The sequence below is a fragment of the Paroedura picta genome, chromosome 5 (genome assembly GCF_049243985.1).
Source record: "Paroedura picta isolate Pp20150507F chromosome 5, Ppicta_v3.0, whole genome shotgun sequence".
Taxonomy (NCBI): domain Eukaryota; kingdom Metazoa; phylum Chordata; class Lepidosauria; order Squamata; family Gekkonidae; genus Paroedura; species Paroedura picta.
This window is the reverse complement of record NC_135373.1, coordinates 30,739,033-30,751,301: the sequence shown is the minus strand read 5'-3', so window position 1 is coordinate 30,751,301 and position 12,269 is coordinate 30,739,033. Positions and strand designations below refer to the sequence as shown.

Sequence of the window (12,269 nt, the reverse complement as noted above, 5' to 3'; positions counted from 1 at the left end):
AAGTATGTGTTGGAAGGCTAAAGCTCCCAGACTTCATCCCCTCTTGAATTTGTCACTGTAGTCTTAGCTGGATTCCCTGTCTTTATAAGTAGCTGCTTGCAGAGAGAGAATGTTTTTCCTAGAGTTTGATACTACTGTGAAGTTTCATCTGGTATCTTTCTGTCCTCTGAAAGCTTGTTTTGTGTCTTGGCTTCAAACAAACAGACTCTCGTCATCCCCTGCCAAAATGAAGACTAGACCTGCAACATTATTTATTTATTTGGATTGGACTTTTATACCATACAGCTCTGGGTGGTTTACATAAAACGGCATAGGGTAATTACATAGAACACCATAACAAATATAACAATCGTAACATAACATATCAACTAGAACAATATTTCAACAAGAACGGTAACTTTAACAGAACCCTTAGGTAGGTCAGATTCAGTCATGGAAGGGGGTGTCTGGGGGGGGGGGAACCAGGGGATGTTCTTGATGTTAATAATCTCTGCTGTGTGGTGTAATGGTTAGAGTGTTGCATTAGGATCTGGGAGACCCAGATTTATATCTCTGCACAGCCATGGAAACTTGATGGGTGACCTTGGTCCAGTTGCGCCCTGTCAGCCTCACCTATCTTGCACAGTTGTAGTGAGAATAAAACAGAGGAGAACGATGTAAACTGCTGGAGTTCCCATTAGGGAGTAAAGTGGGATATAAATGAAGTAAATAAATAATGGTAAATAAATAATGTGGTACTTATATGTTTCAAACTTTCATAATGGGGCTGTGGTGTTATTAGTGGCGGTGGCTGAGAGAGGATTGCTTGATTTAAGACTACTTACTTCATGACTGAGATGCCTGGCTTAGACTTTGCTCTGTTAAACCATGAAATGATGCTAATTATTGGCAGCTTGAGTGTGGTAAATCTTGCTGCTTCTTTGGTTATTTAAGAGCACTGTTAAAGCACACCCCCCTTAGTGAAACTGGTTGTTTTCACTCTGAGGTATGATACAGAATGCAACCTTTATCAATCCTGTCTGCCCCTTCACTTATTCTTTCATCCATCCTTCTCTGTCAGCTGGGTCTATTCTGCACACAATAGATAATGCACTTTCAATGCACTTCCGCAGTAGATTTTCCTGTTCCGCACAGGAAAGTCCAGCTGCCAAAGCACACTGAAAGGGCATTATCCTAAGTATGCGGAATGGGCCCTGGTTTGGTTCTAATCTCCAGGTTGCCTGTTTAAAAAACAAAACAAAACTTGCTCTTGTGTTGTTACTTTAAAAATAGCCACTTGAAAATGGCAGGTGAAACTTTTCACAGCCTGGGTACGGATATTATCATCTCTTAATTACTGCACATCAAGGTGTTTTAAGCTGCACAGAAGCGGGCCAGGATCTCCCCCTGGTCATTTGGCAACCCAGTATAGGATTAGAATCTATTAGGAGCCTATGGGATTTGCTTCAGGAAGCAATGGTCTTACTTTGCCCAGCTTTCATTTGCTACAGATTTTAAAGGCATGGGATCTTAATACTTCAGATTATATGATCATAACCTTCTCCCTGCTCTGATATCTGGAGGTGGTTCAGGATAAAAGTTAAAATACTAAATAGCGGAGTTTCCCTTTAAGCAGTTTCCATCCTAACTTGCAAACATGTCTTGTTAAATTTGACACTTTTTAATCAGTTTCTAGCACTTTGGGGCTGTTGCTAAAATCATTTTAGCACCCAATATGATATAGTGGCTAGAATATCAGATAAAGACAGGGGAAATTCAGATTCAAATCCTTACTGTGCAGCTTGTGGGGTGATCTTGGAGCTGTCATTTTCTCTCAGCCTAACCCTCTCAGGCTTGTTGTGAGGCTAAAGCACCAGAGAGGAAAATTGTGTACATTGAACTCTTGAAGGGGAGAGGAAAGGATTTAAAAAGTGATAAATATAGTTTCTTGTCCCCAATCCCCCCCCCCCACTCCCCATTCACAGCTTAGCTCTCTTTGTGGTAGAATGTGCATTGCTTTCTTTCCAGTTCTTTTTGTAGTCTTTATTTCTTGAGGCAGTTCTGGCTGCCTAAAGTATGATTGTTCTACTGTCAGTTTTCTTTTCTGGCAGGGCCTGTCTTCCTAAAAAAGCTGCATGACTGGCAGAAATTCCACAGCTGATACTTTTCCTGGATTGTGGGTGGGGCTGGGGGGGGGGAAGCAATCACTTACTGGATTTTTGCCTGTTGTATAAATGTTAAAGTGCCCAGGAGCCCTGGCACATACAGAAGCTAGCAACCTAAATTTCTTTGCATAAACATAATAACCGCTTATTTGGATATCAACTGGGAAGGTTAGTCAGCTCCTCTTTCTCAAGTTACCAGCGCCCAAAGGTTCCTTGTACAAGGGGTGTTTGTTTACAGGTGTGCAGGTATAGGGTTTCTGTTGGTTTTGCATTCTCGCTTGGCTTGGAGATTATCCTGCCCTCCTCCTTGTAGAACGGAATGGGTTGTGCTGTGTATACAAATAAACTGTGCCAGATTTTAGTTGCTGGATTTGAGGTGTCTTTTTATATGGTAATGATGACAGCTTAGAGCATGTAGGCTACTTTAAGTGTTACCTTGTAGCAGACTTGGCATTGCCTCTGAGAATTCTTGAGACACAGTGTCACAACCAATTTTGGCTTTCTGGCAAGCACGTCTGCATGCTGTACGTGACGGCAAACAGATTTCTTGTGTTCACGCGGTTTTTTAAGATATTGACTTCCCAAGTGTGTGAAACGGCCTTGTGTGTCCTTTCACTAATCATCAAATGCTTTGAGTTTATTGTTCAGTGAAGGTGATTCTGTAGCATTAGGTAATCCTTAACCTTCTGTTTCTAGGCTGTGATCTCTTTTAAACAAGTTTCTAAAATGTGTGATTTTCCCTTTTTCTTTTGGAGCCTCTTCTATGCCCAGTACATCAACAGCTATTTTATTACTTTGCCAATGTGCAGCCGTCTTTAACACTTCAGTTTAGCACCAAATGTGGTTTCAACTGTGTCGAGAAAATGTTACCAAACCTGCCACTTCTGGTTTATATTTCACTTTTGTGGATGCTGATATGGCAATTTTTCAAATCTCTCCTTGGGTCATTTCATCTGTAAACAGTTCTGGGATTGACATACTTCTGCCAACTGGAACTTCCTGGATGTCATTGTCATTAGATCCTTCTTCAGCAAATTGCCCTCCTGTGGTCAGCATTACTAGATGATCCAATTGCTGTTCCTCCAATGATCAGTATATGTAGTTCTCCCTCCCCCATTTTGCCCTCTCAGTAATCCTGCGTGGATTCAAATGGGTAGCCGTGTTGGTCTGAAGTAGTACAATAAGTTAGTCTGAGGAAGAGTGCTTGCACTCGAAAGCTCACGCCTTGAATAAATCTTTGTTGGTCTTAAAGGTGCTACTGGACTCTGATATTATTGTAGTAATCCTGTGAGTTAGGCAACTGGCCCAGGGGCACTCAGTGAACTTCCTTGGCAGACTAGAGGTTTGATCCTAAACCTTGGGGAAAGAAATCAGGTGGTGAGATGAAGGTGTGTGTGTGTGTGTGATTTTAAAGCTACTGCTTCCTCCATTGAATAGTGTATGTAGGCGTGTGTAGTTATACCTGGCAACACAGTTTTACCAACCTTGTTTTGACACCGTGGCAATACATTCTGTTGCAGATGCTGTCTTTATGGATCCTGACTCCAATACCCCATGTTTAGGTCCAAGAAATCCCTACTGGTAAGAGCTGATATGACCAACAGGCAGAATACAATTTTGTACTATGCCATTTCAGGTTGCAGGAGGTATGCTATTGGATTCTTGAAAGCCCCACCTGGGCGGGGGATGGGCAGGTCAAAATCTTCACCTCCCTGCTTGTAGAAAGCTGACATAGCCAGATATAGGTCCATGCTGAATATTTACTAGTTTTGGTAGTTTACTGTGTGCAGAGAGGGGTTCCCCCCCTTTGGGAGAGATCTCCCCTGTAATTTCCTGAAAGCCATGCAGTCCACAATTCTACTACCTCCTTTTGTGTACTGTGGGGTCCCCCCCCATTGGTCGTTGAAAGAAGGGGCATGCAATGAAACTCCCAAGGCTGTAGCAGAAATATTAGGTCCTAATTAAAACACTGTGAATCTCTCCTGTTTAAAAAACAGAGAAAAGAACACCCTTCTAAGTCTCAAGGTTGTTGAAGTGTGAATTTGTGATTGCAGATGTTTTCAAGACCTTATGTCGATCCCTGGTTTGCATGCAGCCGCTTTTTATATCTTCGTCAATAGAACAAGAAGAGGAGCACACAGTATAACTAGGAGCGCAACTACAAGTATAGTACTGTATGGCAATAGGTGCAATTAAAGACATAGACGAGGGGTAGTCAACCTGTGGTCCTCCAGATGTCCATGGACTACAATTCCCATGAGCCCCTGCCAGAATGAACATCTGGAGGACCACAAGTTGACTACCCCTGACATAGATATGAATTCGTTGTTGAACTTCTCAGTTTCGTCACCAAAAAAAGTTAACAAAGTGCAGAATTTCCTCGAAGAACGGAAAATGTTTCCGTTTGCACCTTCCACAGTTAATTGATGTTTATGTCTTTAATTGCACGTATTACCTTACAGTATTATACTTACTTCACTTTTTATATCCTGGCTTGCTGTACCATTTTATGTCTTGCACACCTTAAAGTGAATTGTGCTTCTGGCTAATAGTTAAGCGCTGTATCGAAAACTGACCTTGGGCTTTTGGGGAGAGCTGCTAGTTTGCACATGGTGTGAATAGTTGAAGGCAAAGAAGTGCATAAGCACGGTACATGCTCTGATTAAGTTCCACAGCTTCTGGGATGGGTACTTGAGCAATTAGCAAGCCTGGGCTAGAGGTGGTTAGGATCGTGATATCATTGAACTGAAGAGGCCCTTCCAATGCCTAGGTGGTTAAAACGGTTATTTGAAGCTTCCCAAAATACAGCCTGAGAGTTGCTGGTTTCAGTTGGATTTATGCTTGGGTAATTGGGCCCAGAATTGCTGTCTTCCAAGGCACTACTTCCATGTTTGCAGTACTGGAGGGAGCGAGTGGTTAGGAGTGCGGACTTCTAATCTGGCATGCCAGGTTTGATTCTGTGCTCCCCCACATGCAGCCAGCTGGGTGACCTTGGGCTCGCCACAGCACTGATAAAGCTGTTCTGACCAAGCAGGAATATCAGGGCTCTCTCAGCCTCACCTCCCTCACAGGGTGTCTGTTGTGGGGAGAGGAATGGGAAGGTGACTGTAAGCTGCTTTGAGCCTCCTTCGGGTAGGGAAAAGCGGCATATAAGAACCAACTCTTCTTCTTCTACTGTGTAAAATCCAAATTAGCTGCCACTTGAAAATTATGTAGTAGTACTGAATCTTCCAGGATTGCTTGCTATTGAGGTCCTAGCTACAGACCAGAGCCCTTCTGAACATGAAGTACTGCTTTATATCTATTGGATTGGATTGGAAGACCTTGCCCCACCTCTGAGTGCCCAACTGGAACATCACCCTGCAGATGGCAGCTGGGAGATGAAATGATGGGATTGGAATGGTGAGGACTGGTGTGTGCGGGGGGGGAGGGGTTAGGGTTAGGTTTTCGTTGTATTTCATTGTTTTAATCACTGTTGTAAGCCCCCGGGAGCGGCGTCGAAGAAATAGAATTACTTAATAAATAAACTGGAATTGTCAGTTTCTTAGTCACTGATGTTTAGCCCAGATGCATATAATCAAGTGGAGTTTTGAAGAAGAGTTGTCTTTTACACCCCACTTTTCATTACTTGTAGTACCAAAGTGGCTTACAAACACTTTTCCTTTCCTCTCCCCAGAACCTGTGAAGTAGGTGAGGCTGAGAGAGCTTTAAAGAGAGCTTATCTGCAAGAACAGATCTAAGAGAACTGTAAATGGCCCAAGGTCCCCCGTCTGGCTGCATGTGGAGGAGTAGCGAGTCAGCCTCCATATTAGAGATGGCTGCTCTTTATCCACTACACTATCCCCTTTTTGCATTGCCTTCCAACAGGAAGGAAATAACAGGGATAACTATTGTTATGGGATCTGAGATGCTATAATACGCATTATGTATTTTTCCAGGCTCAATTCCAGGTGCTGGTGCTGATCTTTCAAGTCCTTTAGGATTTGGGACCAGCATACCTTACGTACCAGTTACTCACAATCACTATGATTATAATAAAAAAATGAATCTTCCAAGGCGTTGCTGAGTTTTAGGTGGGTGACTACCCAAGAGACTGCCTTCTTGGCTCCAAAACTGTGGAACTTCCCTCCCTTGTATCCATCTGTCCCCTTCCATCATTGTCTTCTGCTGGCAGCTAGTGGCTTTTTTTTAAATTGGCATTCTCACAGCGACCTCTTCTTCCTACTCTGTATCCAATCCCTTTTTAAAATGTTTAATTTTGGGGTATAACTGATTTTATGGTGTATTGTATAATACCTTGCCTTTAAGTATCAGTCACCTTGGTGGCCCCGCTTGACCCAAAAGGCGGGATATGATTTTAATAAATAAGTACGGTGCTGTTGCATCTAAGGTTCTAATTCTGGTCTGACCTGTTTGGGATAGAATGAAAGCACACACTGGTTACTTAAATCGGGGGTAGTCAACCTGTGGTCCTCCAGATGTTCATGGACAACCATTCCCATGAGCCCCTGCCAGCAAATGCTGGCAGGGGATCATGGGAATTGTAGTCCATGGTCATCTGGAGGACCACAGATTGACTATCTACAACTTAAATGATATTCCCTGCTTGTCATTTTAAATCATCTTGGCAAGTGGCAGAGGTGCTGGAATCGGTGACAGTGCTTTACTGTAAACGAAGGGAGGCACCTGCAGCAGCTACAGCAACACCTGCAGAAGCAGGGAGTGTCCTGAGAGAGAGAGCATGGTTGGGGAGTGGTTCTGCCTTTTCCCATGGAGAAGGCTAGGGTGGGCCCTGTTGTTGAGAGTCTTAATCGTGTCCTTTCCTGAGGCAGGAAGGCCATGTGCGTATTCCACTGGGTAGCAGGGCTAACAAGGGCCTTGGTGGTGGTAGCATCAAGTACGTGAAGTGAGTTCTCAGCCAGGAGATCAACGTGCTGTGGCAGAGCAGAAGAGCCTCTGCTCTGCATGCAGAAGGTCACAGGATCAATCTCCAGTTTAAAAGAATCGAGTGATGGGTTATGTGAAAGGCCTCCACCTAAGATCCTGGAGAACTGCTGCCAGTCAGAGTTGGCAATGCTGACCTTGATGGTGTTGGAAACAGCTCTCTGTATGATGTCTCCTGACTGTGAGGCTGTAAACAGAGACTCTCTTCACCATAGAGTTAGTGAGATAGAGAGGGACATTGACTGCTTACCTTCGATCTCATTGACCTGTCCCTAGAGCATTGGTTCTCAACCTTTCTAATGCCATGGCCCTTTAATCCAGTTCCTCATGTTGTGGTGACCCCCAACCAGAAAATTATGCCAGTGTTCTTTCACAGAAATGAAACCGAAACTGACCAATGGCGTGAAGATCCATCTTTCATGATTGTATATAAATTGTTTTTTTTCCCAGGGTTTCTCAGTTCAGTTCTGCCTCTTGTCCCACCATGTCAATCTTGCTGTTTTCCACTGCTCCAGACAGACGAGCACTCTATCTCGATCTACCTCGCAAGGCTGTTGTGTGGATGGAGCCCTGCCCCTGGCCAAGCTGCTTGCCCTGCCGCGACCTCTGTGAAAGGGTCATTCGATCCCCAAAGGGGTCCCGATCCCCAAGTTGAGAACCACTGCTGTAGAGGGTAATTTCCTGTTTCCCCAGTCTCTTCCTTTTTCTCCTCCATCTCTCAAGCCTGCAACAAGCCTCCAGCTAGCTGCTAGTAAAGGAAAAGTGTTTGTAAGCCACTTTGATACTACATCTCTCAAGCTTCCTCCATCCAGCTATTTAGACTAGAATAGGAACTTTCTCTTTGCCCCAAAGTATGTACAATTATGTTCTTTAATCAATAGCTCTTATATTAGTTAAGGACCACGTTGGTGGACATGTCTTTCTTTGTTGTTTCCTTACAGCATGCCCTCTGCCCCATGCTGCACTCCTTGCCATACTAAGGCACTCTGCTGACTTTCTGGATATTAAGACCTTACCCATGCTTAATATCCTTCAGATGGACCAATAGTCTGATCTGGGTGCATGTGGGTGCTCATGGTGGAGCTCTAGAGATCCACCCTGAAAGTAAGGAGCTGGGAAAAGGTGCTTTGGGGAGGTGTATATGCTTGCTTTGTGTGGGCACATAGGTGCATTGTGCCGTCCTTCACCTGCAGGATTTGGCAGGAGACATTACTTTCCCTAGGGAAAAGTTGGCTGTGTGTTGTTCTTCCACATAACTCATGACTGTTTTGTACTTACCGTATATACTCGCATATAAGCCAACCCACATATAAGCCAAGGCACCTAATTTTACCACAAGATCTGGGCACACTTATTGACTCGCATATAAGCAGAGGGTGAGAAATGCTCCATCCTTACAGGCTTTCCAATCCAGCCTCCCCCCCTCAACAAATGCAGAAAAGTCAAGAGGAAGAATAGCTGCTGGTTTTTGTACCCCACTTTTCACCCACCGAAACCAAAAGAATAGTTTGGAAGAAGTGATTAAGAAGAGGAAGAAGTGAAGGCAAAAGGGGAAAAAAGATCAGAGTCCCTCAGTGAAACTGTTGATGTCCTACAAGCTGCCAGAGAAACGATTGGCTGGCTGCAGGCTTTTATTTCAATTACCGTATATACCCATGTATAAGCCAAGGAGGGCTTTTTCAGTGTAAAAAAAGGTGCTGAAAAACTAGCCTTATACGCGAGTATATAGGGTATTTCCATGAAAGCATGATCTGTACATTTTCAGAAATTCTGGAAGGAGTTATAATTCACTTATCTTTTTTTTTTCTTGCCAAAGAAGTTTCTGATTACATGGAAACCTACTACTATAGTCACATCCCAATGAAGAACTACAAGCAATAGAGTTTCACAGGAAGGACATAAAAATCAGTTTTACAAAAAAGACCCCGCCCCCAACCAAATAACAACAAAAGTCCTACAACTGAAATGTACACAATGCAGCAGTGGGAGTGGTGCGTTAGCAATGAACCATACCTCGCTTCCCTGACCTAAGTCTATAAGTGGCCATCCAAACAACACACAGCTCGTAAAATTAGTAAAATTAAAACTGAGTTTTGCTGCAGTCAGTGCAAAGGTCAGCAGTTTCATTTGTACATCTGCCATTTACAAAGAAATGTGGATTTCTGATAAACAGAAGACCTTTTCCAGCATCTAAGATATTTCCTTGGAAAGGCACAAAGGGGACAGAGAAATAATGTCAAAAACCTTTCACAAAACTGAGCCTTTAAATACTAAATCCAGTGTTCTCGAAGAAATGCCTGGTACATGTTTCAACCTGGATAGAGTGCACAAAAGTTCGGCAAATGCTGAAATGTTCCCACCCATCTATAAATGTTGACATGTGGAGCGCAGGATGCCAAAAAGCAGACCAAGCCAGAAAACAGACAAGGACCTCGACATTCAGTGATTCCATCCTGAGCAGGTTCCATAAAGTAAAACCTCAAGCCATTTATTTCTTCCCATCAGGCGTGGAGATTTTTCTTGCCTTTGTGCCGCTGTATTAAAATGCAAAGCCAGGCTGCCTTTTTGCAGCGAGCCACAGTCACATTCTTCAGACATGCCAACCTAGAAGGCGCCACTTCAAAACCAAGCAGAGGGTCATCAGGGCAACCTTAACCCTTTGGCGGCTGCTCTGAGGTTGGAGTCCTCTGATGTGTTTCTTGCACTGTTCAGCCATTGGGGAAGAGTAATCAGTAGTCTCCCCCCCCTCGCATTATCTTGGGATAATGTGGTCAGTGGGCTCCTGGCTTATCCACGTGCAAAATATGTCTGTGTGTGTATAAGGGGAAATCTAGGAAAGAAACTAAAGCTAAGGAAGCAGGTTCTCTGCTAAGGAAGCCAGTTCTGTGCTGTTCTGCTGTCACAGAACTTGTAATAATTGGTAGTTTGTAAGTATCAGGCATGGTTCTATCATTCTAGGTCTGTAGTAAGCTAGGATTTTCAGCTCTAAATAGGGAAATATCTGGAGATTTGGGGGCTGGAGTCTGGAGAAGGTGAGGTTTGGGGCAGGGGAGGGATCTCAGCAGGTTTTTCTTTTTGTCATTAAGTCACAGCTGATTTATGGTGACCCTACAAGGGCTCTCAACGCAAAGAGACATTCAGAGATGGATTGCCATTGCTTGCCACTACATCCTTGGAGATCTCCCATTGAAATACTAGCCAGGGCCGACCCTGATTGGCTCCTGAGATCTGGCAAGACTGAGCTATGCTGGGCTATTCAGCAGGGTATAGTACTATAGAAACCACCATCCAAAGCAGCCATTTTCTCCCAGGGAGCGGATCTCTCTCTGGAGATTAATTGAACAAAGTTCAAGTCCAGTGTCACTTTTAAGACCACTGAAGTTTTATTGAAGGTACGAGGAGCGAAGCCTGTTGCATTCAGGAATACAACGGGCACTAGATTAGTGGGGTGGAATGGAAGAACTCTGCGGACGGGCTCTCCCTTCCCCCCAGGACCTGGAAAGGTTGCAGGCAGCTGTTAGGGAACTTGCCCGCAGGGGCAGCTCTCACACAGCAGGGATCTGCAGCCTCCAAGCCTCAGAGGGAAGTGGAAGGAGGAGGGGGTGGCCAGGGGTAGGAGAGAGAAGGCAATTGGCTGGCCGCTGGACAGACAGGCAAGCCAGTTGGAGGAGGAGGCACTCGGGAGCTGCCCTGAGTGGGTGTTAAGCTCTGAGTGGCACTTAAGCCATAACACACCCCTCCTCCTCCAAGGCCTTACCAGATATATATAGTGGAACAGATAAACCTTTGTGTGCTCACACGCTTCCTCAGACACATTAAAATGTAAGTTACCAGTCCATACATATAGGTAGAGAGTGAGCCGCAAATTAGCTTAGAGATCAGTTGTAACAGCAGTAGATCTCTGGGCCCCCTTGGAGTTTGACAGGCCTAGTAGTAACAGCTGATTGGTTCGGTCCCACCAGTTCTTCTACTTGTGATCAAGGAATAGTGTTGTGGGGGGTGGGCTTTGGCCACCAGAGAAGCTATCATGGAATAAGGTAAAGGTAAAGGTATCCCCTGTGCAAGCATGCCTGACCCTTGGGGCGACGCCCTCTAGCGTTTTCATGGCAGACTCAATGCGGGGTGGTTTGCCATTGCCTTCCCCAGTCATTCCCGTTTACCCCCCAGCAGCAAGCTGGATACTCATTTTACCGACCTCGGAAGGATGGAAGGCTGAGTCAACCTTGAGCCAGCTGCTGGGATTGAACTCCCAGCCTCATGGGCAGAGCTTTCAGACTGCATGTCTGTTGCCTTACCACTCTGCGCCACAAGAGGCTCTTTATCATGGAATATGCACGGGCAAATGCTCTGTATGATAGGAGTTGTAATAAGGTGGGGAATGGGGCAAGTCTGGCTGGATCTGACTTTGTGCCCTTATGTGCCTCTGTATTTTGTTGAGCGCTGTGATCCAAACATTCAGGAAAGTATGTCTTCCTTGGTCTTTTTGTTTGTTTTTCTTCCCCATATAGTGCTGCATCTAGACTCTACAAATTGTTGTGCTGTCATTGTATAATTTTTCACTAAGCTTAGAACTGTGGCGGAAATAAGCAGGGACTGTGGGTGTTTTTGTTTTATGTAAAGAACTCAGAGGGATATGGAGTGTTGGATTGTGCCACCTTTTTCTGTTTTCAGTCCCTCTGCCTACTGCTTAGGCTCCGAGAAATCAACAGAATCTCCATGTGGCTGTTGGATACACAGAACTCAGAACTGGCACGTCTCATGGGGAAGAGATCTGTGCTCAATATCACCACGTCCCTGTTGCTGGGTTTTGTGTGAGCATTCTAAATTGAGATAATATAGAGCAGGGGTGGCCGAACTGTAACTTTCCAGATGTCAATGGATGACATCAGGCTGGCTGGGCCTCATGGTCATTGTTGTCCTTGGACATCTAGAGAGCCACTGTTTGGCCATCCCTGATACAGACTGACACTGGGGTGGAGTCCCTCCTGTTCTAGATGATCTCCTAAGGTAAGATTTACACCATAGGAGTGCTTCTGGATCCAGCTTTCAAATACTGGTACACATGAAACTGCCTTATGCTGAATCAGACCATTGTTCCATCAAAGTCAGTATGATCGACTCAAATTAGCTGAGGTCCTTCACATCATCTGGTCCTCACTGGAGATGATGTGATCATCTGAT

At 44.6% G+C, this 12,269-nt stretch overlaps 1 protein-coding gene across 9 annotated transcripts in view; it reads left to right on the top strand.

Moving 5' to 3' along the window:
• The window catches only part of PROSER3 (proline and serine rich 3), a 47,424-nt gene that overhangs the window by 931 nt on the left and 34,224 nt on the right, over positions 1–12,269 (top strand). For 3 of the 9 annotated variants that reach the window (XM_077337058.1, XM_077337049.1, XM_077337052.1), the window contains exon 2: positions 3,665–3,725. The exons of 4 other annotated variants lie outside the window; for them this stretch is intronic. In XM_077337058.1, coding sequence (XP_077193173.1) covers positions 3,699–3,725 — 27 coding nt within the window. In that variant the 5' untranslated portion in view covers positions 3,665–3,698. Of the gene's footprint in view, positions 1–2,295; positions 2,313–3,664; positions 3,726–5,527; positions 5,547–12,269 lie in introns of those variants that run through there. 2 more of the 9 variants (XM_077337055.1, XM_077337054.1) reach the window with 2 other exon arrangements.